General features: G+C 34.5%; 1 protein-coding gene across 3 annotated transcripts in view; it reads left to right on the forward strand.

The window, feature by feature from the left end:
- Nucleotides 1-19,493, forward strand: part of ARL6 (ARF like GTPase 6) — a 41,945-nt gene extending 22,452 nt beyond the window's left edge. Inside the window, exons 7-9 of one of the 3 annotated variants that reach the window (XM_078061751.1) lie at nt 6,453-6,582; nt 10,418-10,473; nt 14,546-15,019. In XM_078061751.1, the coding sequence (XP_077917877.1) occupies nt 6,453-6,582; nt 10,418-10,473; nt 14,546-14,640 (281 nt within the window). In that variant the 3' untranslated portion in view covers nt 14,641-15,019. Of the gene's footprint in view, nt 1-6,452; nt 6,583-10,417; nt 10,474-14,545; nt 15,020-18,306 lie in introns of those variants that run through there. The other 2 variants (XM_078061722.1, XM_078061796.1) reach the window with 2 other exon arrangements.
- The last annotated feature ends 5,996 nt before the right edge of the window (nt 19,494-25,489 follow it).

A 25,489-nucleotide genomic window follows, 5' to 3' on the forward strand; every position in this document is an offset into this window, starting at 1 on the left:
CTGTGGCTTGCCTGTTTATTTTCTTCACAGTATCTTTTAATGAACAAATATATCTAATTTTGATGAAGTATAATTTATCAATTTTTTTTTAAATACAAGCTTTCTATGTACTCCCTAAAAAAATCTGTGCCTACCCTAAGATTACTAACATATTCTCCTATGTTTTCTTCTAGAAGCTTCATAGTTCTGGCTTTTATGTTTAGGCCTGGGATCTATCCTGAATTAATTTTTGCACTTTCTTCTTACAGATATCCAATTATCCCAAAATGTATTTGTTGGAAAAAAAATTTTTTTCACTGAATCACTTGTCAAAAGCATTTGACTTTCACACTTATTGAATTTAATTGGACTGTATATATGTGCACCTGTTTCTGGACTCTGTTCTATTCCATTGATCTCTTTTATGTCCTTTCACATTTGGCTTGTTACCATGGATTTATAATAAATCTTGAAGTCAGATAGGAAAAATCTTCCAATCCTGGTCTACTTTTTCAAGATGATTTTGGTAGTTCTAGGTGTTCCATATTTCAAATAAGTTTTTATATCAGCTTACTAATTTTTTTTAAAAACCTGCTGAGATTTTATTTTATATTTGGGGATAGTTGACATCTTAACATTGGACTTAACACTGAATGTTCCAACTCATGAGCATGGTATGTCACTTAATATGTTTATCCTTTTCTCAATTTCCCTGTCTTTTATGGTTTTCTGAAGAGGTCTTATACATCATTCATTCAGCTTATCCATAAGTTTTTTTATATTTTTGAAGCTATTATAAATAGTATATTTTATTTCATATTCTAATGGTTCATTGCTAGTATGTGAAAATATTGACTTTGTATTCTGGGAGGTTGTTAAATATATTTATTCTAATAGTTCTTCTGTACATTTCTTAGAATTTTCCCTGTCTAAAGTCAACAATAACAAAAATTCTACTGCTTCCTTTTTAGCCTTTATGTCTTTTATTCTTTTTCCTGTCTTATTGCACTGGCTAGGGCCTTCAGTACAATATTGAATAAAAATGGTAAGTTTTGTCTTACTCCTACTTTTCTTCCTGCCCTAAATCCTGGTGCTTGCTTCTCTTCCTTACTAATAAATGTCCTTTGTGGCATTTTTTTTTTTCCAGAATAAGGCACTTTTTCCTGCATTAAAAACCTGTTCAGGTGATACCCTTTTTCCCCAGGGATTTTCTTAATGACCTATGGAAATTCTTTTTTTTTTTTTTTTTAAAGATTTTATTTATTTGACAGAGAGAGACACAGTGAGAGAGGGAACACAAGCAGGAGGAGTGAGAGAGGGAGAAGCAGGCTTCCCTCGGAGCAGGGAGCCGGATGTGGGGCTCGATCTCAGGACCCTGGGATCATGACCTGAGCCGAAGGCAGACACTTAACAACTGAGCCACCCAGGCGCCCCGACCTATGGAAATTCTGTCTGCTACCTCTTGGTTGGCAGAAGCTGCTCCTCCTGTTATCTTGACATTTTTTAAGGCAAACCTCTTTCTAAAATTACCAAATCATCTTTTGTTAGCATTAAATTCTCCACCTTCCTATTGCTTTATGTTCATATAATAACTTCACTTTTTCTTGAATCACGTTAGAATCTATAGGTATGCCTTCTTACAGCAATTCTGCACCCACATAAAAGCTACATTTTCAATACAGGGTAAAAAGGTATTTCATGAAAAGTGCAAGATTTCCACGCCTGCTGGTGTAACTACAACAATGGCTTCATGAATTTCCTTTTCTTTTTTCACAATGGCCCTTATACTGGCTTCATTTATCTTGAAATGGTGGGCATCCAGAGCTGCAGACCTCAATCTATGGTACATATCAAACAATTCAACTTTTTCTTGTAATGTCATGACTTTTCTCCGGTTCTTGGGAGCATTTCCAGCATGACTGGTGGCACTTTGTATGGGTCCCATGGTGTAATTCAGGATTTACAGTATTACACAAAATAAGATGAAAAAATATATGAGAACTGTGACAACTTTTTGTGATACACACAATTTACTAGAGAAAGGAACTGCTCACATAGAGATGATTAGTATCACGTAGCATTTTAAGCAGATACTTCCACACTTGAGGTCATTGCAATAGCTACAGGAGGTGGCTATGAAATTATTACAGCGGTACAGTATTACTACAGTTAATTTTATGCAGTTATGATTTAATACTGCATCTTTACATTTGTTTGCATTTCTCTCAACTGTGAATGCTGCCATATTTGGTCTATATGTGCATAAGAATTAATAAATTTTAACTTTTTAGAATAGATTTATATATCTTTTATGGTACTAAGTGATAAAATCATCTCATTTCTATATATATTTTATGCATTCATGAGATGCCTAACTTTTTCTTAATTTTCCTTCAGTATTTCTAAGCTTCATGATTTGTTTACAGGATTTTTCAAATTGTTGCAAATCTCCAAAATATTCTTCAATATATTTATTGAAAAAAAGGCACGTATAAGTGGACCTGCACAATTCAAGCCCATGTTATTCACTATCATTATCATTCATCATTGATAGATACTTAGGTTGTTTCTGTATCTTATTTCCATTCTTTACATTTAATATTTTACCACTGATTATGATGCTCACTAGGGTATGCTTATATCTCTATTGGGTCAAGGAAATTTTCTGTTATTCCTAGTTTTTCAAAATGTTCCATTATAACCTAGTGTTAAAATTTACCAAATGCTTTTTCTACATCTATTACAATGATAATATTATACTGTATTCACATATATTAAACCAAGCTTACATTCCTGGGTTAAATCTCATTTGACCATTGAATATTAACCTTTTGATATATCATTGAGTTGGATTTGCTAACATTTTATTAAAAATTTTTGTTTTTGTGCTCATAAGGTTTTTGGTTTGTAACTCTCTTAAAATGCTTTATTCATCAGGGTGATAGAGGCCTTATAAAATGAGTTGGAAAATATTTACTCTTTCTCTTTTTATTTTATTTTTTGGATTGGATAGAACTGGTATTATTTCATCCTTAAATGTTAGATAGAATATATGAGTGAAGCCATCGGGGTTGGGATTTTGTATGTGTGTGGGAGTATGGGGGAGTAAGAGGGACTGTGAATCAGGAGTTAGATTTCATTAAATGATATAAGGCTATTAAAGTTTGGTATTTTTCCTTGGGTCACTTTTGGTAATTTTTGACCAGATTTTAAAATTTATCTATGTTGTCAAGTTTACTGACATAAAACTGTTTATAATATCCTCTTGCTATCCTTTTAATGTCTGTAAAATCTGTGTATCTTCCTTCATTTCTGATATTGATAATTTATGTTTCCTCCATTTTTTCTTGTTCAATTTTTTGAAGAGGTTATTGGTTTTCTTAACTTTTTAAGAACTCTGGCTTTGTTAATTTCTTCTGTTGGTTTGTCTTTTAAAAATTTTTGTTAATTTCTGTTCTTTGGTTTATTATGAATTTTCTATACTTACATTGTATTTCATTGTCTATTGCCTTTTTCAGATGGAAGTGGAAATCATTGATTTTACACCTTTTCTAATATGAGCATTTAAAACAATACATATTCTTTAAGGATTTAGTTACATGTCACAAATTTTGATATGTTTGTTTCCTTTATTATTTAGTTTGAAGTATTTTCTAACTTACCTTGTGAGGTTTTTTTTGATCCTTAGATTATTTAGTAGTGTATTATGTAATTTCCCAAATATATGGGAATTTTCTAGGTTTCTTTTTGTTATTGATTTCTAAATTCCATTTGATGGAATAACATATTCTGGATGATTTCATCCTTAGAAATATTGGGTCATCATATATAGTCTGGCTTGGTGAATGTTCCATCTGCCGTTAAGTAAAATACATATTTTGCTATTGTTGGATGAAGGGTCTATAAATGTCAGGTGATAGTGTTCATTTATTAGATGCATATACAGTTAAAATTGTTTTGTCTTCTTGAGTGAGTGATACTTTCATAATTTTTAAATGTCTGTCTTTTTCAAAGAGGGAGAGAGGCAAACCAAGAAACAGACTCTTAACTATAAAGAACAAACTGATGGTTACCAGAGGGGAGATGGGTGAGGGATGGGCTAAATAGGTAATGGGATTGAGGAGGGCACTTGTGATGAGCATGGGGTGTTGTATGAGCATACAGTGTTGTATGAAAGTGTTGAATCACTATATTGTACACCTGAAACTAATAATACTCTGTATGTTAACTAACTGGAATTTAAATAAAAACTTTAAAAAAGCACTGACATATAATAAATGGCACAAGAGTACAACAACAAATGCCTCTTTTCCCCTTCATCTTGAACACTACTTTGTCTGATTATAGTGTAGCCTAGCATGCTTTCTTACATTTATGTGTATGCATGTTTTTCCATCCTTTTCCTCTCAGCTTGTTTGTGTCCTTATGTTCAGTGTGTTTCTTGTAAACATCATATGGTTATGTGTAGCTTTTTTATCCATTCTGACATTCTCTGTTGCAGGGTAAATTCTAGCTGGACTAAATATTTAAATGTAAAAACCACACCAATGCAGCAGTAGAAGAAACTATGGGAGAAGTTTAAAATAATTCTGGGGCAAGAGAAGGTCTTTCCAACTATAATACAAAACCCAGAATCCTAAAAGAGAAGATTGATGAATTTGACTATATAAAAAGTTTTTAATTATAAAACAAACCATGAGCAGTTAAAGGCAAATGACAAGCAAGGGGAAATATTTGCAGTTTATATCACAGCTACAGGACTTTTTTCCATACTACTTATGGTGTTTCTACAAATCAATAAAATAGAAAATAAAAACTTAGAGGCGCCTGGGTAGCTCTGTGGGTTAAGCATCTGCCTTCGGCTCGGGTCATGATCCCAGGGCCCAGGGTCCTGGGATGGAGCCCTGAGTCGGGCTCCCTGCTCAGAGGGGAGTCTGCTTCTCCCTCTCCCTCTGCCCCTCAACCCCTATTTGTGCTTTCCCTCTCTTTCTCTCTCAAAAAAATAAATAAAATCTTTTAAAAAATGGGGAAAGGATAGGATAAAATAGTTCGTAAAAAAAGAAATAGAAGCATCTTTTGAATATATAGAAAAATTCTTGACCTTTCTCAAAACAAAGTAAACATATTCTGATAGTACTTTTTTACCTATCCACTATCATAAAAAGATCAACAGGTTTGATAACACTTTTGGCAAGGGCACTGGAAACGTTCATTCTTACACATTGTTGTTGAAGTGTAAATTGATACAATTTTTAAAGGAAGGCCTTTCAGTAATCACTATCAAAATAGCAATTTACATATCCTTTAACCAGCAACTTTACTTCCCAAATTTATCCTACAAACATACTACCCATGTACAAAATTTGCTATGTACACTTTTATTCATTTCAGCATTGTTTATAGTTTTAAATATTGGCAACAATACAAATATATCTCACTGGATACTGATTAAACAATTACGGTACATAGTACTAAAAGGCAGAATATTCTACAACTGTTAAAATAGTGAAGAAACTGCTCTTTATTTACTGGTATGGGACAGGCTCCAAGATACGAAATTAAGTGAAAAGGAAAAGATATAAAACTGATAGTCTGCTACTATTTGTATAAAGAGTAATATATAAGTTTTTGCAAATACTCCTAAAAAGATGCCAAGCAATAGGTGATATAGGTTAACTCTTCTAGAGAGGACGAGTGGATGGCCTGGGACAGGTGGGAGGGAGATTCTTTTACTGTATACCATTTTGTGTCCTCTGAATGTTGAACTATTTAAATGTATTATCTATTCAAAACAGTGAAAAATGTTTCCAAAGTTGTAACAAGGTAAAATATCTTGTTAAAGTATCTAGTTTGTTATTTCTAACCTGTTAACTAAAATCTAAAATCAAGATCTTGTTTGTCTCCCTTCTACTTTCATTTGAAGTTTGACTCCTTTCTATTGACAGTAAAAACAAAACAAAATATTTGACCCCTGTGTAGGTACTGCTCAGTAACTGCTTACTGAGCCCCAACTCCCACCTCACTCATCTTTGTTTTAAAGCTCCAACCAGAGGGCGGATGTCTTCTTTTTCTTTTTTTTTTTTTAAGATTTTATTTATTTATTTATCAGAGAGAGAGAAAGAAACAAGCAGGGGGAGTGGCAGGCAGAGGAAGAAGCAGGCTCCCTGCTGGGCATGGAGCCCGATGTGGGACTCCATCCCAGGACCCTGGGATCATGACCTGAGCCGAAGGCAAACGTTTAATGGACTGAGCCATCCAGGCATCCCAGAAGGTGGATAGTCTTAAGAAGAAGTATTTTGTTAATTCTCCTATCATTCAAATACATTCTTGACAGTGAATGTGTTTAAATGTTGGCGTATATGTGATACAGAAAGAAGTGGTTGGAAAACAGTTTTAGTGAATTTCAATTTTAAATATTTGGGGAAATGACCAAAAAGCTGGAAGTGTGATGATAGTCTTATTTTGTCTTTTAGATATTAAGCACCGCCGAATACCAATCTTATTCTTTGCAAACAAAATGGATCTTAGAGATGCAGTGACATCTGTAAAAGTGTCTCAGCTGCTGTGTTTAGAGAACATCAAAGATAAACCATGGCATATTTGGTAATGTTTTATATTTACTCTTCATTATAGCATTCTGAAAAAAATCTCTGAGCTTCAGTTCTTCCCTCCTAAGCTCATTGTATACGTCATCTAACATGATAAAATGTAAGCTAAGGATTTAGTTGTGTAGAATTGTAGCAGTGCAGGTATTCATGAGTATATTATTATTAAATTTTTTTCCAATCTTGGGGCACCTAGCTGGCTCAGTCAGAGCATGCAGCTCTTGACCTCAGAGTTGTGTTTCAGCCCCACATTGGGTGTAGAGATTACTTGAATAAATAAATCTTTTTTTTTTTAATATTTTATTTATTTGACAGAGAGAGACACAGCGAGAGAGGGAACACAAGCAGGGGGAGTGGGAGAGGGAGAAGCAGGCTTCCCGCTGAGCAGGGAGCCCGATGCGGGGCTCGATCCCAGGACCCTGGGATCATGACCTGAGCCGAAGGCAGACGCTTAACGACTGAGCCACCCAGGCGCCCCTGAATAAATAAATCTTAAAAAAAACAAAAAAAAACTTTTCATATCTTTCTGAGGATACAAAAATATAAACAATTCTTTAAAAGAATAATTTAGCTCACTTACCCAGTTTCAAGCACACTGATTTTCTTCTGCACATTGAATCAGCCAACCACAATCCCATCTCAGGACTTTTTTGTACTTGTTAGTCCCTTTGTCTGAATCTGTCTCCAAAATGATTTTCCTGGCTTGCTATTGTACTTCCTTCAGGAGAGAGACCTCTCCTGATGACCCTCCAAAATATCATTATATCTTACCCCGACTCTTGTTTTTTTTTATACACTTTGCTTTATATTTCTCTTGCCATGTCCTCTTTGGGTTTTTCTTGTTTTATAGTCTGTCTACCTATACTAGTGCATTAGCACCATGAGAGCTGGGATTTTATCAGTTTCATTCACTCTGTAACCCCTAGAATAATAGTAGTACCAGGTACTTAGTATGTACACAACAAATACTGGTTTATATGAGTATATAGAAATGTAAATATTAATTTTATTTGGATATACTAAGACAATTGAACTCTTCAGTATTTAGTATCTGAAATTATTATACATTGTTTATTTGGAAAGCAGGTTCTTATGGTTACGTTTAACGCTGGTGTGCCTTTCTGCCAAATATTCCAAGAAGGATAACCAGAAGTTATATATTAGATAGTATTTTAGTGCCTACCTTATATTAATTTGAGCTTCTTTCTATCCACCCACCTACTTCCCTCTGCTGCAAGATGTCCTTCTCTTGCCAGTTTTCCCTTTTTTAGAAGAAGGTGTCTATGGAGAAAGACCTAACAAAGAAGCAGAGAAATATACTGCCTCTAGAAAGAGAAACAGAATATGGAACAAGGAGATAGTAGAGCTCAGTAAAGAACTTCCAGAGCTAACCTTGGTGCTGAAAAAGGAATCTCATAGAAGAGAGCTTGAGAAAGCCCTTGAAACGCCTCAATACTCAGGGCCACCAGCCCCTCTACCCAGGAATGAAACACTACATATCTTGAGTAGAACCCTCCTTACTTTGGAATCAGAAGAAGAGTCAATTTTACGAAATGTCTCTTGATTTGGAATTTGTGGTTCTGTGATATTTGGTTGGTAAAGAAAGGAGGGATTTTAGGTAGAGAAGTATAGGTAGAACCTTTGTATTTCTCTAAATCATACCTAAATTAGTAATACCCAAAGTAGAATAGTTTTTAATTTTTGCTTTGTATTAAGCATTGTGAGTTTTCACATTAAGACTACAGGTCTAATTTATAGTAAAAGATGTAGTCCTACTTTTAATTTTGAAATAGAAATTAATTTTGCAAGTGGAAAAAAATCTCTACTTAAAATTTAACATCAGCAATTGAATTTTAACAGATTTCTTTATTCAATTGTGACATCTAAATACTTCTCAGGGAGAGAAAAGGTAATGTCCTGTTGCTATAAGGATGTGCAGTATTATATTGCCAGGTTCTATATTTTCTGTATAACTTATAGAAGAATGCCAAGTATTTCTTTGAAAGTTGTCTATAATTTTGACTCTATTCAAACAGTACCTCACTGAAGTTCTAGTGTTCCATTTGTTAAGCTTGTTTTTTATTTTTTGCTATGTTCATTAAAGCGTGTATAAAATTGAAAATACACTTATTTTTCTTTTCCAGTTTTAGAAATAAAGGTAACAGTGATACAAAGATAAAACATTCTATCTCTCTTGCCTTAGGTCCAAGTAAATTTACTGGACAATAAAGAAAAGATTATAGAGAAATGCAGCCTGGAAATTTTTGTGGTTTATTTTTATCATTGTACTAAATATATAGCCAACTCTGATTCTCGGGGTCTGATTTTGTTAATGTTCTTTTAAAAAAGTTCTTTGATAAAGTCCCTGGCACAATAAGTATATACATATTTGCTTATTTACTCTCGTGAGGGCAATAGATAACAAATCAGGTAAATAGATATTTTGTAAAATATCTGAAAGGATGAAGAAAAGTAAAGTAGGATAATAAGAGAAAGAATGAGAGGTGCTCCCTCTGTGAAATCTAATTGAAGTCAGGGAGAAATTCATGCAAAAGTTTGGAGGAATAGCTTTCCAGACAGAGAGGCCAGCCAAGTGAAAAGCCTCTTAGATGAGAATATGCCTCATGTGTTCCAGGAATAGCAAGAAGTCCAGGCTGGCTTAAGCAGAGAGATCTAGGGGGAAATTGTAGGAGATGAGGCCATTGAGAAATAGCCACAGGCTGTATCACACAGGTCCTAGTAGGACATGGTAAAGACTTTGGCTTTTATTCTAGTTACAGATCTGATGATCTATTCAAAAGGAAAGGTAGAATTCAAACATTTGGGAATTATAGGAAAAGATGCAGGGTTTTTAGTATGGCACTAACGCCTCCAGTAAAGGAGACAAGTTTTTCCATTTTATTACTTGTTCGGTTGGACCTTAGTCTTGTTTGGGACTGTAAATCAATACATTGATCTTTATAAGCATTTCAGTTACTGATGTTTTGCTATTGATATGGATAATCTGTAATTTACTTTGAATAATTATGTCTCACATGCTGTTGGTTTCTGTCTTTCTATTTTAAAATAATTCTATGATAAGTCATATTCATAATCTAATAAGTAATTCCTTGGAAGTAATTTCTGTTTTGATTAGAATCAAATTAATTATTTTAGGTAATTAGGTACACTTTTAAATCATGCTTTAGCACACTTAAAAGGAACCCTAATCATTCAGAAAATCTAATTGTTTATACTAATTGCTATCAGTCTATGTCTTTGAAAAAGATTATCTGATACTATAAAAATCCTCTGCATTTCATTATTTTAGTTTATTTAGCATCATTTTATAGATGCTAAAAATAAAGGCAGAGAGTTAAATAACCTGTCCAGTTCCTGAAGCCACTAGATAGAAGAGTATGATTGAAATCTGAGATTTTTTTTTATTCTACCAGTTTACCAAAGTTTTAATTACAGATTTATACCTTATAGATATCAAATTCCATTTCAAATAAAGTCACTCCATCGTGTGGCTAAATTACAACCTAAGTCAACCATTTCTAATAATTAAATGTTATTGAGCCACTGGGGCTGGGCAAAGTAGAATAATAACTGTTTTAGTGATAACACTTTTCCAAATGTCTATTATAAATCGTGAATAAGTTTCTCATGTCTTCTTCCTGAGCACCCAGACTTTTATTTCTTATGTATATTCAGTTTCAGTGCTTACCAGTTTTGCTCAAATATATGTTACTAGACTATATTAATTTGCCATACAGCAAAGTTGTAATTATTTATTCTTATGGTTCTATGAAGTAATGAAATGGATATGTTTTTTATGGATTTTATTTCAGTGCTAGTGATGCCATAAAAGGAGAAGGATTACAAGAAGGTGTAGACTGGCTTCAAGGTACATCGCAAAATACTGTGCATCTTCAGCCTTTATTTCTATTCTATTCACATTTTTATTTCCCTTTTTACATTTCATTTGTATTATATCATTGCCTTTCTCGTTTCCATTTATTTCTGCTGTCAGAAAAAACAATCCAGTAAGTATCCATTACCTTGCTACATTTACTTCTTTGTTTTGTTCTGTTCTGTTTTTTGTTGTTTTTTTGTTTTTTCGGTTGTTTTTTGGGTTTTGTGTGTGTGTGTGTGTGTGTGCGCGCATGCTTGCAAAAAAGGTGGTTTTATTAAAGCACAGGGACAGGACCCATGGGCAGAAAGACCTGCACTAGGGTTGTGAGGAGCAATTGATTATATACTATGGGGTTGGGGGATGTAAGGGAAAAGGGAAGTTTTCGAAAGAACTTTCATGTGCTAAAGAGGACCTACAAGATACCAGAGGCCTTCCCCTTTTCAAGTTAAGGTTGTTTTTCCCCCTTTGCAAGGCATTAACATGAAGATAGTTAGGAGCTTCCTGGAAGAATGTCACACATAATCCTACCCAGGAGTGTGGTGGAGGGGGAGATTGCAGGGTGTCAGCTTATGCTTTGTCCTCAGCAAGCCTTCTGCTCCCTCATCATTTCCCCCCTGAACAATTTTGACCCTTAAATCTTTAAGGTTGTTGAAGGTAGAAGGTCTCATCTTCTGTAACTTCTTCCTGCTGAATAGGGGCATAGAGATGTCCATACCTATGGGTCAGTATTGTCAGTTGGGGAACATATGGGGGAGTTACAAAAGTTGGAGGCAGCTAAATCCAACATTGTCAACATATATGAACCTCCATGAGTAGAAAGGATCATCTGTCAGCTGGAAGTTATGGCAGTGAAGGAGTCTTGACACTAGGCAGGGAGACACCAGAAATAACAAAATAAGGTTAATATTGTAATGAGAAAGAGAAATCTGAATGAAAGAACTTTGATAGTTGACCTTTGATAATTTTCCTCCAGGCCAGGAGTTTAAAGCAATCACTAAAGGAAAGAGAGATCATTTAAAGTGCCAATTTGAGTATTCGTTCAGTTAGAAACCCAGATATATTTTTGTGGTAATCTGGAATGTATACGCAGCATTTTGTTTTTATGTTAGCACAAGTTTCACCCTTTGTAGCAGTTAAAACATATAATGCCACTCTATTTTGTAAAACTGCTTCATACATTTGTGTTACTTCAGTATTTAATAGAGAAATGCCCTTTTGAGTGTCATTTAGGGCTTTGACCGTGTACTTAATTAAGAGCTTCCATGTGCCAAAGCCAACTACTTGCCATCCTCCAGTCTCAAAGAGGGAACAAAGATGATGCTAGGTGGTCATACCAATGTAACACAAAACGTGTCCATCGTTGTTTTAAATTTGGAAGGTTGGCTGGATTGGTAATGGTTTTAATAATGCATCCATGCATTCAGGCGAAACCTGAAGTACAGTGGCCTATCCAGCCTGGGAGAAGCTATGGACACAAGTTAGAGCTACATAGTCAGTGGGTCCATTAGGAGCCAGACATATAATGTTGGTCATCCTTTAACTGGAGTTAAGATATCAAGGGCTATTCAGTTTTAGAGGGCCACTTTTTGAATTTGTTGGTGACTGCCATGTCATGCTTAAGGTGGTCACTGTGTGCTTGGCTAAAGTCTCTACTTGTAATTTTACATTAATAGAGGTAGTTCCTGGGACAAATATGACTAAGGAATAAAACCATCAAGAAGCCCTCTTTGTTTGAGGTCCAGCCTTAACAATATCGTAATTAAAAGGAATCACTGTTAAGTGAGAGAAGACTTGTCTCAGGCAATAAGGGCATCCCCAAGTGCATCATCCAATCCAATCATAGAGAAAGTGGGGTCATCCATTATCTCCACAAGTCCATAGTTAACCTCATGGAGCAGGGTACATTCCAGCTTTTAAGGAAAATGTTCATCATCCTATTCATACAGAATTGGTCAAGGTGATAGTTGAGTTATACAGTTGTTGGGGGATTAATCCCATTTTCCAGTTGTTTAAATAATCATATGCCCATGGGATCCTGTTATTATCCCCACAGATGAACAAGCAATAAGATTATCTATATGTGAGCTATTGTGTAGAAATAAAAAAGCTATTTCTCTGAAGTTACCTCAAGTTGTCTAACTTAAGCAAACATTTAAGGACAATCAAAACTAGGATTTAACATCCACAAAGGTGGGTTATTGAAACATAATTTTTCTCTCTAAAATAACCCTCATTTTCGGAGATAGCCAAATCAAGACTAATTTGTTTACAAAACAAGTCCAATTTTAATAAACTTGGCCTAATTATTTACATAAGCCCAGCAAGAATAATGATCATATAGATCTTTTAGAATCTGCTTTGCTGGAACTTTTATAAGGAATCTCTAGGTTGAACTTTTAGTAGCCTCTGCAGGCCAGAAGCCAAGCCAACTACTTGCCATCAGACATGCCTGCCATACCTGTAGATTTGGGCGGATTCCTCTTCATGAGGTCCCCAGTATATCCTGAGGTTCCTGCACCTACCAGGAAGTGATACTTTTTTTTTTTTTTTGATGTAGTGTTCCATGATTCATTGTTTGCGTATAACACCCAGTGCTCCATGCAGAACGTGCCCTCTTTAATACCAATCACCAGGCTAACCCATCCTCCCACCCCCCCTAGGAAGTGATATTCTATACTCACCTGGTGAGGCTGCAGGGAACTCTGTAAGCAAGGTATCAGGCCAACATTTCCAAGGGGCTTTATGGCTCCATGTTTCGTAAAGTCAGCCTTAGTTCCTCAAAGCTGTTTGGTCATATCTGAGCCTATGCATGTCTCTCTCAAATATAACATTCCAGTCAAAGCCTTGATAAAATAACTAATGTTTCCAATGGTGTCCTGTTACAAGGAGAACAGAAATAATAAAAATTTTAAAGTATTTAACTTTTTTGTCTACCTGAACCCTCCAGAATTCAAAAGGTCTCAATAAGTATTCTTTCTTCCATGACAATCATAGTCATTTATATAAGTTTAATAAGAATCTGTTCTCCTTGTAACACGCTACGTTTACTTCTATTACATTTTTCTGAAGGGTTTATTTAAATAAAGAATTTGCATCTTTACAATCAATATACATGACAACTCTAGAAAATAATTTTAATTTATGGCAACAAATTTCTGTCAGATCTAGTGATAGAAGCACATTTGAAGTTTGGGACAAATTTCAGGCCTTACTGTCAATAATTAAAAATAAGTTTGAATAGAATATATCTTCTAAGAATCATGCTGAACTCTATGTATAGCTCCACTTATACATGTTTACACAAATTTTAACACTCATTTAGTATTGTAAATACCGGTATTCTATGGATGTTTTGTATATTGCAGGTTTGTTTCATCAAAATAGCTATCATTGATTGGTACAGTCTTACCATATCAAGGAATAAAGTAAGATATATCATTTCCTCTAAGATTATATTGTTTACTAATCACAGGAATGGATTGAAGCAGTGACCCACACAGAGCAATAGATGTGGATGAAACCAAGTTCTGTAGGTCCTTTTATTATAGGACCCTGAGTCAGGCCGAAAAATGTCCATTTGTGAGCAGAACTGGTGGGGAGTCATTCCTATCAGGAATCTCCCAGCCCTGAACAAGGGTGAATAACAAAATATTATTAATTCTAGTTATAGTCTTGTGGCTGTAAATTTAATTTCTTTTACACTAACCTTTTAATGCCAGTTATATATGTAATTTTGTTTTCTCTTATGCATATCCTGGTGAATCTAATAATAGCCTGCTTGACCATACATAAAGAGACATAATATCTCTTTGGTTCAGAGTATTAAATGTACATCTGATAAATATTTTTATGTGTTATTAGTAAAATATGGTATTTTAATAAACTGCATAGACTATTGTATTTTTCTTTTTATGTAGATATCATGACATTTACCATTAAACTACAAAGAATGTTATAGTCATACTTTACAATTAAGTAAAATATAACTGAGAACCTCTAATGGTGATAAAGAACTGGTTTACACTTCTGATGATTTGATGGGACTTATTCCCATATAAAACAGGTCAAGGAGCAGTGTTCTGCAGAAGATACCAGAAGCATATGTTCAGCCTTGATTTCTTATTTTCCCAGTGCTTATTGCTCACAGTGAAGATATAGCATGGATAAAATCCTACTGTTGCTCATGAAAACATAGTACCTACTGAAAATAGGTTGATAAATTGTAGTTCTCGCTTCCTTTTTTCATTTTTTGGTATATTTTGTCTGTAATAATGAGGCCACTAGGTGTCAGTAACGATCCAACATCACAGTGCCACTTGCCAACTCTGGTCTTATTACCCAATTTTTGTGTCTTTGATTTCTCTGATTCATTATCTTTGTATCTTACTTCCCATTTTGTAAGGAGGATACACTGTTGGAAATATTTTTGTGCCTTTGTGTTACCATATTATTTTATGTAACTTTTAGAGCAGTTTTCTGTGAACAGTTTCCCTATTTTATGTAGGGAGCATAGAGTAGTAATAAAAAGCATTTGAGCTTTGAGTCTAGATTTATTCTACTACTTATTAACTAATTATTAACAATTTTCTGTTATTTTCTTTTGAAGATAATTTTCATCACCTATACAATTAAAAAGTAAAATGTCAAAAATTGTATGGATTAAATGAAACACTGTGTTAAAATGCCTAGCATAAGAAAAAAACCCAATAAATGTTAAATTTACCCTTTTACCTAACTACTCTCTATTTAGGAGAGGAGGAAACTTAGTACACAGATTGAAGTGTTATCAGCTTGGTCTTGAATAGGAGATCCTTTGTTCATCTTTCCTACGTAATAGTAAATAGTTTTCATTTTGATTCTCCAGACTCTTTCTCTGGATTTAAAAAGAGGTAAAAACCTAATTTGCAAATTAGGTAGCAGTACATACAGGAGACTAGTCCATGCCTGGAGCCAAAGGTTTTTATGTAAATTGAACTGTGAAAGATATTCTGAATTTGTATTTCTTCATTTTGATTTCAGAATTCTGAATTTCCTAGCATGATAAACAAGAAAGCCTCTGATTGATTTTGGACCAATTTAATCTTATTATTTTAAGGTTAAAAAATGTTGAGTAAAATATTAAATGACATATTTTGTGCCATGATTCCATTCTCTTTTGGAAGGATTTTCAATAATTACATACATATTATAACCCAAAGACAAGAACCCCTGAGTAGACTATGAAGTATTTTTTAAAACCACCAAAGAATGTACAGAAACGATTGCAGAGGTGTAAGTTGTTTTCTAGCTCTGAAACTTTCAAATGAGATATTTCTAAAAAAATCTTCCTAAAAGACTAATCTCATTTTATCACTTTTTCTGTATGGGAAAAGCTAATGCTTCCAAGGTCTTAAAATAAGACTTTTATAAACTTATGCATATGGGTATTCCAATGAAAGATAGAGGACTGAGCACATACTTAGTTTCATCCCTTTCTCAAATCTTACTAACAGTAAGCGGGCTTTTGTTTAAAGATATTGTCCTACAAGGGCAAAAAAAAATGGAAGTGACAAAAATGGCAACCAAATTTTGGAAGCTGGACGTCTGATGAATGTTGAATGACTTAACCTGAGAATGGTGAATTCTAAACTAGCACTGAAGAAAGCTGGAAAGCATCCCACTTTACGATGCAGATACCCTCAAAGGCTCAGATATTGATGGGAAGTGGAAAGAAGGATGAGGTGGGGCTGAAAAGAGAGACAGTTATACTTTCTTGCCCCCCAAAAAGATTGAAGGTTTATTCTTGCAGAGAGTTAAACAGAGTATCTCTGGACTAGGGTATACCAAGCACAACTGTGTGTGGCAGTGCTGATCTGAAAATGAGGAATAACTGGAAGTTTTATACCAAATAGTATAATCCTCTTCTGCCTTCTTCTACTTCTCCAAGAAGACACTGGCAGTAGGTAGGATATAGAAACTCATCTTTAAGGAATCAGACCGTGAGAGAAAAGACCTAAAGGTATTAACATCAAAGATTCCCAAGAAAATGGTGTAGCTAGCTACACTAGAATAAAGACCACATTTGACAAGCCTCACACACATATTGAAATTTCAGTCAGCTTTATAATGTTCATTCATACTTATGCGAAGATGGCAAAGGATCACCAGGCATTTGAGGACCAAAACATTATGAATTATGGAACATCACCAAACCAAAAAAGCAGGTTAGAGGAAGTAGAATATTTAAGGGAGAACATTTCAAGAAACTATTGGAGTATCCTCAAAGAGATAAGAAAAGGTATTACTTTCATGAATATGACCAGGGATGCTACTTGAAAAGGACCAAAGGGGAAAAAAAAATAAGTTCTTGGAAAATAATAGAACAGAAGAAATGGAAAACTCAATAAAAAGAAGATAAAATAGAGGCATTCTCTCAGAAAGTAGAGCAAAAAGATAAAGATTGGAAAGAAAAGAAAGTAGGAGGCCCAATATCCAAATAACAGGAATTTTAGAATGAGCAAAGAGAGAAATAGAGGGGGAAAAATTTATCAAATAAGTCACCAAATGGTATTTTCCAAAACTGATAGAGTTTTTAGTTGAAAGGCCTCTTGAGACCCCAGTGCAGCAAATGAAAATATTACCACACCAAGGCTCACTATTACTTAATTTCAACACTGAAGACAATGGAAGATTCTACAAGCTTCCTGGGAAGAAAGTAAAGTTTCATGTAAAGGATAAGGAAGCAGAAATGCACATCACACTTCTAAACATCAACATTTGGAAGCCGTTAATTGGGCAATGCCTGGAAAAGTCCAAGGAGAAAATAATGAAACTATATGCTCAGGCAATATCAGTGTATTGTGACTGTAGAATTAAGACATCTTCAGCCATTCACAGTCTCAAGAATGTACTTTCTATACCTTTTACTAAAGTAGCCATTGAGAGGTATACTCTTCAAAGACAAAGGAATAAACCAAGAGGAGAAAATAAGAGACCACAAAACAGGAAAACCAGTATAAGAGCGTGTGGGAAGGATCCTCAGGATGATAATGAGAGATAATGAAATCCTAGAATGATAATGAAAGATCTCTTATGAAGATAGCTGGGCAAGCATAGAGAATAGCTGGTCCAGATTAGAGAGTTTTGGAAAACTAAGGGAGAATTCTTCAAGAAAGTGAAATTCATAGGCTATGTATTGTGCTTCGTAATGATAAAAGTTTAAACAGTGTGGGAGTAATGGGAATGAATTAGTGTTAAGTACCTTAAAAAACTAAGCAGACAGGCAGGATTGGAGAATGAGGCCCACTTATTAAAACAGGGAAAACAAAATGTAGAAGAAAGGAATAGGGGGGAGGGGGATACAACCTGTCTCAGATGTGAATAGCATGTACGTAGTCATCATATTGATGACTAGATTACTATGGTAGAAGAATGGGAGTGCTGGAAGCATAATGAGGCTTGCAGGGCAGCAGCATAGAGTGTGTGAGAACTGAAGCCTCATATTACATTGAAGGAACTGATATTTCAAAAAGTAATGATAAAAGTATATTATTTAGAGATACAGAGGTAAATCTCCTAAGGGGTTAAAAGTGGTTGCCTATAAAAGGAGAAAGAGGACCTGAGCCAAGGGACTATTTTTCATACAAACTTTGGAGAACTAATTGACTCTTAACTGTGTGCATGTACAATGACAGAAATAAAAACTACGGTGTGTGCTTTAAACAAACAAAACACAGATGTGTGCATAGGCCTCTATAGTGTTTTTATAGATTTTTCTTGGATTACTTTAGAAAATGGATTTTGCCTGTGGAGACTGATAATTTTTTGTTTGGTTTTTGTTATCAGATCAGATCCAGGCTGTGAAGACATGAGAAGATAGTATTTGGAAACCTCAACAATTTTCAATTCAAGGAATGTATCTTAAGGCAAACTGAATACTTCAAATTTTTTAAAAGATGTTTGTGCATCTAAGAATACTAAGACTTTATAATCTTCTGCTTGCATTTATGGATTCTGAATGAACTTTTTAAGAACATAGGACTTCAGGTATGCTAATCTGACCATTAATTATATTAAAACTAAATCTTTCCTCAGAAGGGCTCCTTCCCCAGAATTATCAACTTCTTGGTAAAAGTCTACATTTGATTGTAATTAGAATGTTTAAAGTCAGATTTATAAGCCATCTCAATATCTCATCATGATTTATAATATCTTTAATGCATTTTATTTTTTAAATTGTCTTCTAAAATTTAGTTTTATGATATGACTTTGCAGTATGATTGTGCTTGGAAAAAGAACTTTAAATATTTATAAGGGACCATGGGTAATTAATATATACATAAAATTTTTACTATTTGTCACTATCAATAAAACATAATATGCAATGTACCAACTAGTGTACTTTGTTTACGCTGAAAAGAATAACGCTGTGTTGTCGTAATATTTAGTGTTTTACTGTCAAGCATTTGTAAATTATCTGAGACTGAATTAAGCTGAATTTATTTATCCAGGGAATGTGTATTGAACCTCTCTGTACCTACACTAGTCTGGCATTGTCCTAGGCAATGGTGATACAAGGTAAATAAATAAGATATATTCTTTATCCTTAGAGAACTTAAAAATTAATGAGGGTGATTTTGAGAACCTTTTCATACATAGTATCAATTTTATTTCATTGGCTGAATGAGTATCTTGAATTTTAAGATTAAGATGTATAAAAGTGAATTAATCTGATTCTTTAATAATTATTTTAACTGACTTCTTGTTTCTTTAAAATGTGTCTTTGTTAAAATAGATTGTGACTCACCAAACTATGTCTTTCCTGAGCATAAACTGCTACAAAAATGTTCTTTAGAATTTTAGACACATCTCAGCATCTACTCTATGCAAATTGTGTTAGTTCTCAAAACTTAGAGACCAGTTATAATTGTGAACTCTGAATAGAAGCTTTCATTTTAAATTAACCACTAGAAAACAGTATATAGAGCAATGGTGTCAATCCTGAAAAACATTGGATATAAAGAACAACTGTAGGGCATCTGGGTGGCTCAGATGGTTGAGTGTCTGCCTTCGGCTCAGGTCACGATCCCAGGGTCCTGGGATCGAGTCCCGCATCGGGCTCCCTGCTCCTTGGGAGCCTGCTTCTCCCTCTGCTTCTCTCTCTCTATATATATATCTCTCTCATGAATAAATAAATAAAATCTTTAAAAAAAAAAAAAAAGAACAACTGTAATATACAATGTGTAAAACATCTTAAATGTCCTTAGCTGTGAAAATGATAAAAACAGGAGGCAAGGGGCGCCTGCGTGGCTCATCGGTTGATCATCTGCCTTCGGCTTGGTCATAGTCCCAGGGTCCTGGCATGGAACCCCCTGTCCTCCCTCTCCTCCCCACTTGTGCTCTCGCTATCTCTCTCTCTCTCTCAAATAAATAAAATCTTAAAAAAAAAAAAAAAACCAGGAGGCAAAAGGTAAGTAATACTAGGTGTGTTATCATAACTGTGGTACTGGTGTATGTGTCATAGAGATTTGAATAAAATCGTTTTAGGGGCACCTGGGTGGCTCAGTTGTTAAGCGTCTGCCTTCAGCTCAGGTCATAGTCCCAGGGTCCTGGGATCAAACCCCGCATCGGGCTCCCTGCTCAGCAGAAGCCTACTTCTCCCTCCCCCACTCCCCCTGCTTGTGTTCCCTCTCTCGCTGTGTCTCTCTCTGTCAAATAAATAAATAAAATCTTTAAAAAAAAAATAAAAAATAAAATCATTTTAAAACTGTAATAAAGTTTTGTAATTCAGTTTCTCTTAGTCCAAAAATCCCAGTGGTTTAGAACTTAGCAAATCAAAAGTTATCCAGAATATTCCAGTAGTACAGCATTTTAGCTAGCTTGCAAGCCTCTCATAAATTGTTTTGATGAGGATACAAAGTGAGATTCTCATTAATCTAGACTTGCCTTAAATATAAAAAGGACATGAAAACACTGTAATTTAACAAAATACTTATATGTTGTAGTTTAGGAGGATAGGAGAATAGGAGGATGGAGAAAGGGTGTATTAGAATTCAAATCCTTATCCACCAGAACTATTATAATAACAATAACAATAATAATAGCTATCACTATATGAACACTGTATTTTGGGGCTAGATATTATTACACATACTGGATTTTGCATTCTTTGTCACAATGACCTTGTGTGGTAGGTAGGTTTTATTATTTGTTTTATAGACAAGGAAACAGAGACCTAAAGAAGTTACTTGCTAAATATCGCTAGTAAATGCTGGTGCTGGGATTTAGAACCAAACCATCTGTTTAAGATAGATGAATTCAAGAGACAGGAGTATTACAGATAGTGGAAATATAGAGCTATCTGCCACAAGGATAGCTAAAAGGATTGAAAAGGTTCTCATTGTGGTGGGAGACCAGGATGGGGTGGGAAAGTCAGAGAAAAATGACTACTGTTTTGTTTTGTTTTTAATTTTTTCTTGTTTTAAGTCTCTAAACACTTCAGATTTTCAACTCGGGGTATATATAACTAATAAAAATACTTCTTAAAACTATGCTGATACTGAGTTAATTGGTATTCCACAAACTACAGTAACTCACACCTATGCAAATATTTAGAAGAAAAGTACTGGCTTTTTCCTTAGTTTCCATTATCTGCATATCTATAAACATCTATTCTACTCTACATTTTCATGTGAAGATTATATAGAAGCACATTGGGCTACAGGATGCCATAAAAGTGTGGATAAGCTGAGATTATTGCATTTGTATTTAACATAGTATACAATTAAAATTTATTGCATTAAAACTCAAGTGTTTTTTCATGTTTATATATCACTCTGTTACAAAGTGTAATTCATTAAGCTCTATATTTCAATATAAACACTTCATAAAATGTTCAAAACTTATCTTATTGTATTGCATTTAAATATTTATATGTGGCCCTATTCAGCCTGTGCCTTGTAAATCACAAAAGAGCTGAGTTTTATATATTTGTTTTTCATTTATAGGTTGTCTGCTAAAAATTGTGAATTATTTCTTGATTGCTTAAGTTATTTTTTTCTTTGGAATTCTTAGCATAACACGTGATTTCCATAAATATATGCAATTACTCGAGAATACTTAAGGCAAATACATCCTATGTGTAACTCTGGTACATTAAAATGCTGTAGCATTTTAACTATGCATATTTTCTGCTTTCTGATTATTCTCTTCCTAGTTTAAAAAATAAAACAGATTAAATGTTCACTTAAATAGATTTAAAATAGGTTTGTCCATTTCTTTGGCTGCAGAGAAATACTGTAATAATAGAAAATTGGTTATTGTGTTTAATTGAATGTTTCAAGTAACTTAGTTATGATATTTTCATAGTGAATCTTTCTCATTAAGGATGCTCCTGCTGGGATTTGCAAGGGACTGCCTCAGGACCATTACTGACTCTTCCTTCTGATCACTCAATTTTAATGCCACACTTGGAGTTTCATCAGTGTACAATGCTAAACCTTTTCTGGTGATTTAGAATAAACCAAGAGGGACAAGTTAAATCCTTCTCCAAATTTGAAGTCACCAAGTAATGCTACATACAAGTCATAGAGGAATAGTAGGTATTTTGAAATCAAAATTTGGTTAAATATGTAGTAGTAATAATAAACATTTTTTTTAAAGTACTTTTTTTTTTTTTAAAGATTTTATTTACTTGAGAGAGAGAGAGAGAAAGCACAGAGGGAGAGTGTGAGGGAGAAGCAGGCTCCCTGTAGAGCAGAGAGCCCAATGCAGGACTCGATCCCAGGACCCGGGATCATGACCTGAGCTGAAGGCAGACGCCCAACTGACTGAGCCACCCAGGCGCCCCAATAATAAACATTTTTATAGCTTTTACTATGTGCCCAGAACTTTCCAAGCACTTTACATGTATTAATTCATTTAATCCTCCTGACAACCCTATGAAATAGATGTTATTATCTCTGTTATATAGATCAGGTGTCAGCAAACTACCAATCTGGTTCTGTATGGCCCTTGAGCTAATAATTTTATATATATATTTTTTTAAAGATTTTATTTATTTATTTGAAAGAGAATGAGAGAGAGAGAGAGAGTACATGAGAGGGGGGAGGGTAAGAGGGAGAAGCAGACTCCCTGCCGAGCAGGGAGCCCGATGCGGGACTCGATCCCGGGACTCCAGGATCATGACCTGAGCTGAAGGCAGTCGCTTAACCAACTGAGCCACCCAGGCGCCCCGAGCTAATAATTTTATATTTTTAAAGGATTAATTAAGAAAAAAAGAAGGAGCAACAGATACTGTAATGTGATCCACAATGCATAAAATTATTTACACTCTGGGGTTTTACATAAAAATGGTCAACCCCTGTTATAGTGCAATAGGGGACCCTGGATTTTGAGCCTAGACAGTCTGTTTCCAGAATCTATGTTCTTAACCTCTATGAGGTTTGTCAAAAAGCTGAAGATTTTCTAAAATGAAATAAAACAATTTGAAATTACTTCTTTCTTAAATAATTACGTGAAGTATGAAAAATTAGATTCAAATGCCTAAAAAGTAATGCTCTTTGAAATCTTTTTTTCTCCCCTGGTAAGATTGATGTCCTGGCCTTCTGAAGTCTTTCCTTCCTTTTCTTTAAATGAGTAGCAACACATTGGGCAGATTCTGAAACAGCAGACATGTTAATATTTTAAAGATTTATTTATTTATTAGAGCAAGTGCACGCATGGTGGGGGAGGGGCAAAGGGAAAGGGAGAGAGTCCTAAGTGGACTCCATGCTGAGGGTGGAGGCTGATGAGGGGCTCAATCTCGCCATTCTGAGATCACGACCTGAGCCAAAACCAAGAGTCATACACTTAACCACTTAACCCACTGAGCCAGCCAGGCACCCGTGGACATGTTAATATTTTAAAGTATAACCACACACAAAGTTATCCCCAAGCATGTGGCTTGACCTTCCAGATTTCCCAATGACATTTATCAGCATTTTGACGTCAATGATAACTAGTGTTGATAATCTTGAAATATATATGGTAAAATGTGGAAACATTCATGATTCAATTTGTGGATATGCATTTTTTTAAAGATATTTATTTTTAGAGAGAGCACAAGTCAGGGGAGGAGCAGAGGGAGAGAGAGAATCTCAAGCCGACTCCCCGCCAAGCAGGGAGCCCCATGTGGGGCTCGATCCCATGACCCATGAAATCATGAACCGAGCTGAAGTCAAGAGTTGGACACTTAACCAACCGAGCCACCCAGGCACCCCGTGGATAGGCATTTTAAGTTAAGTGACCACAAATAACAACTATAGCTAAAAATATTTTCTTAATTACAAACTTCATGGTTATGCCTACATCTTCTAAGTTTTTGCCATGTGACTAGTAAATACAGCATATATCCATCCATAAAGGATGAGATCTCAACTTAGTCTCTCTCTCTCTCTTTCTCTCTCATTCTCTTTTGGAAAAGTTTATAAATTATTCCAAATGTTCTATGAAATACCTTAATGTAGTAAACTATTACTGAAATAGGTTTATGCTTCTTCCAATTAAATGTAATCATTAATGTTGGCAGTTAAAGCCAATTTCACATTCAAGCTCTATCTTAGCCTTAGTGTACTGTGTGTGTGTGTGTGTGAGCATGTGCACACGTGTCCACACTTCACTCACCCCAGTGATCATTAACTTTTCTCCTTGGGCTTTCTCGGGCAGATTCATAGATCTATCTTGCAAATATGTTATTCTTACCATGTTTTAGGTTTTTTTTTACTTTTGTTATTTGTTTTTATAACTTTTAAATGTGATATATCAATTCTTGTCATTTCTGGAAACCTTATTGTTTATTTGATAGAGTTTTAATCTATTTTTAGATGCTGGATTATTAATGTCTTAAATACTATCTGCTAATTCAGTAAGTTTATACATTCACAAAATATAACTTACCCTTTTTACATTGTAAAACCCCTATACTATGAATAATTTTATTTCATTTATGCATAGCAGGACAAGATTTTTTAAGAACAAATAAAAAATTTTCAAAATCCTATGTCACCATGGGATCTTGTTAATGTTAAAAATTAGTTTTTCTATTATGAAATACTATATCTGAAACAGGACTAGTTCTTAAATGTCAGTGATATGTTTCCTGATTAAAAGGGGATATTGGTCTCTATAAAAGCAAGAAGCAATGCTTTTCTGCTAATTAGATCTTCAGATATAACAAGCAGAGATATTCAGTACTCAACACAGAACTTTTCTATATGGGAAATGAATATAAACTTAAGAAATAGACTATAGTTCTTTCTTAAAAGAGTTTAGAACAAGCCTGAGGCTTCCACTCAATAGTAAGTAGGCATTTTCGTAGTCTTTCTATGAATAGGGCCCTACATAAAATAGCATTCAAACAGCAACTATGGTTAGGAACCCTGCAATTGTATGTCATTTTAATGTATCAGCAGAATTACTAGCACTGCAAAGAAGACCTTATTTAGGTTGAAAAGTTATACAGTACCCTGTGCTTAATTACATCCTTATTTTTATTAGATTTATTTCAATATCAGTCTTATGTATTCTACCTCCCAGAAACAAACTGAAAAAGAGTAGCTACATCCTAAGGTCACTTTACAACAAAATGAAAAATTGTAACTAGAGTGTCTTATTCTAAGGAAACCTTGAGATTATTCAATTAATTTATTTTTTTAATCTTTTTTCTTTAGCCCTACTTCAAATTGTTTTTCAAAAGACCTAAATTAATATCAGTATATATGAATTTACTGAGATAATCCTGTAATCAACTGCAAGCAGAAAAATGTAATAGTGTAACTACAAGTGTAAATTCTAATTATAAAGAAAGAACCCAAAAACTTTTCTGCCTTCTTACAGAGAATAGTATGGAGTCGGAGGGGGCAGTGGTGCCCTGGATAAAAGTCTGATCTGGGCCAACTTTCAGAAAAGTGATTTCAGATTGCTTCCAAATCTGCGTAGACATCAATGAATAGATGGCTAATAGTATAGTTGCTTGTTCCTAGTAAGCCCA

The sequence above is a fragment of the Halichoerus grypus genome, chromosome 1, assembly GCF_964656455.1.
Source record: "Halichoerus grypus chromosome 1, mHalGry1.hap1.1, whole genome shotgun sequence".
NCBI classification, from domain to species: Eukaryota; Metazoa; Chordata; class Mammalia; order Carnivora; family Phocidae; genus Halichoerus; species Halichoerus grypus.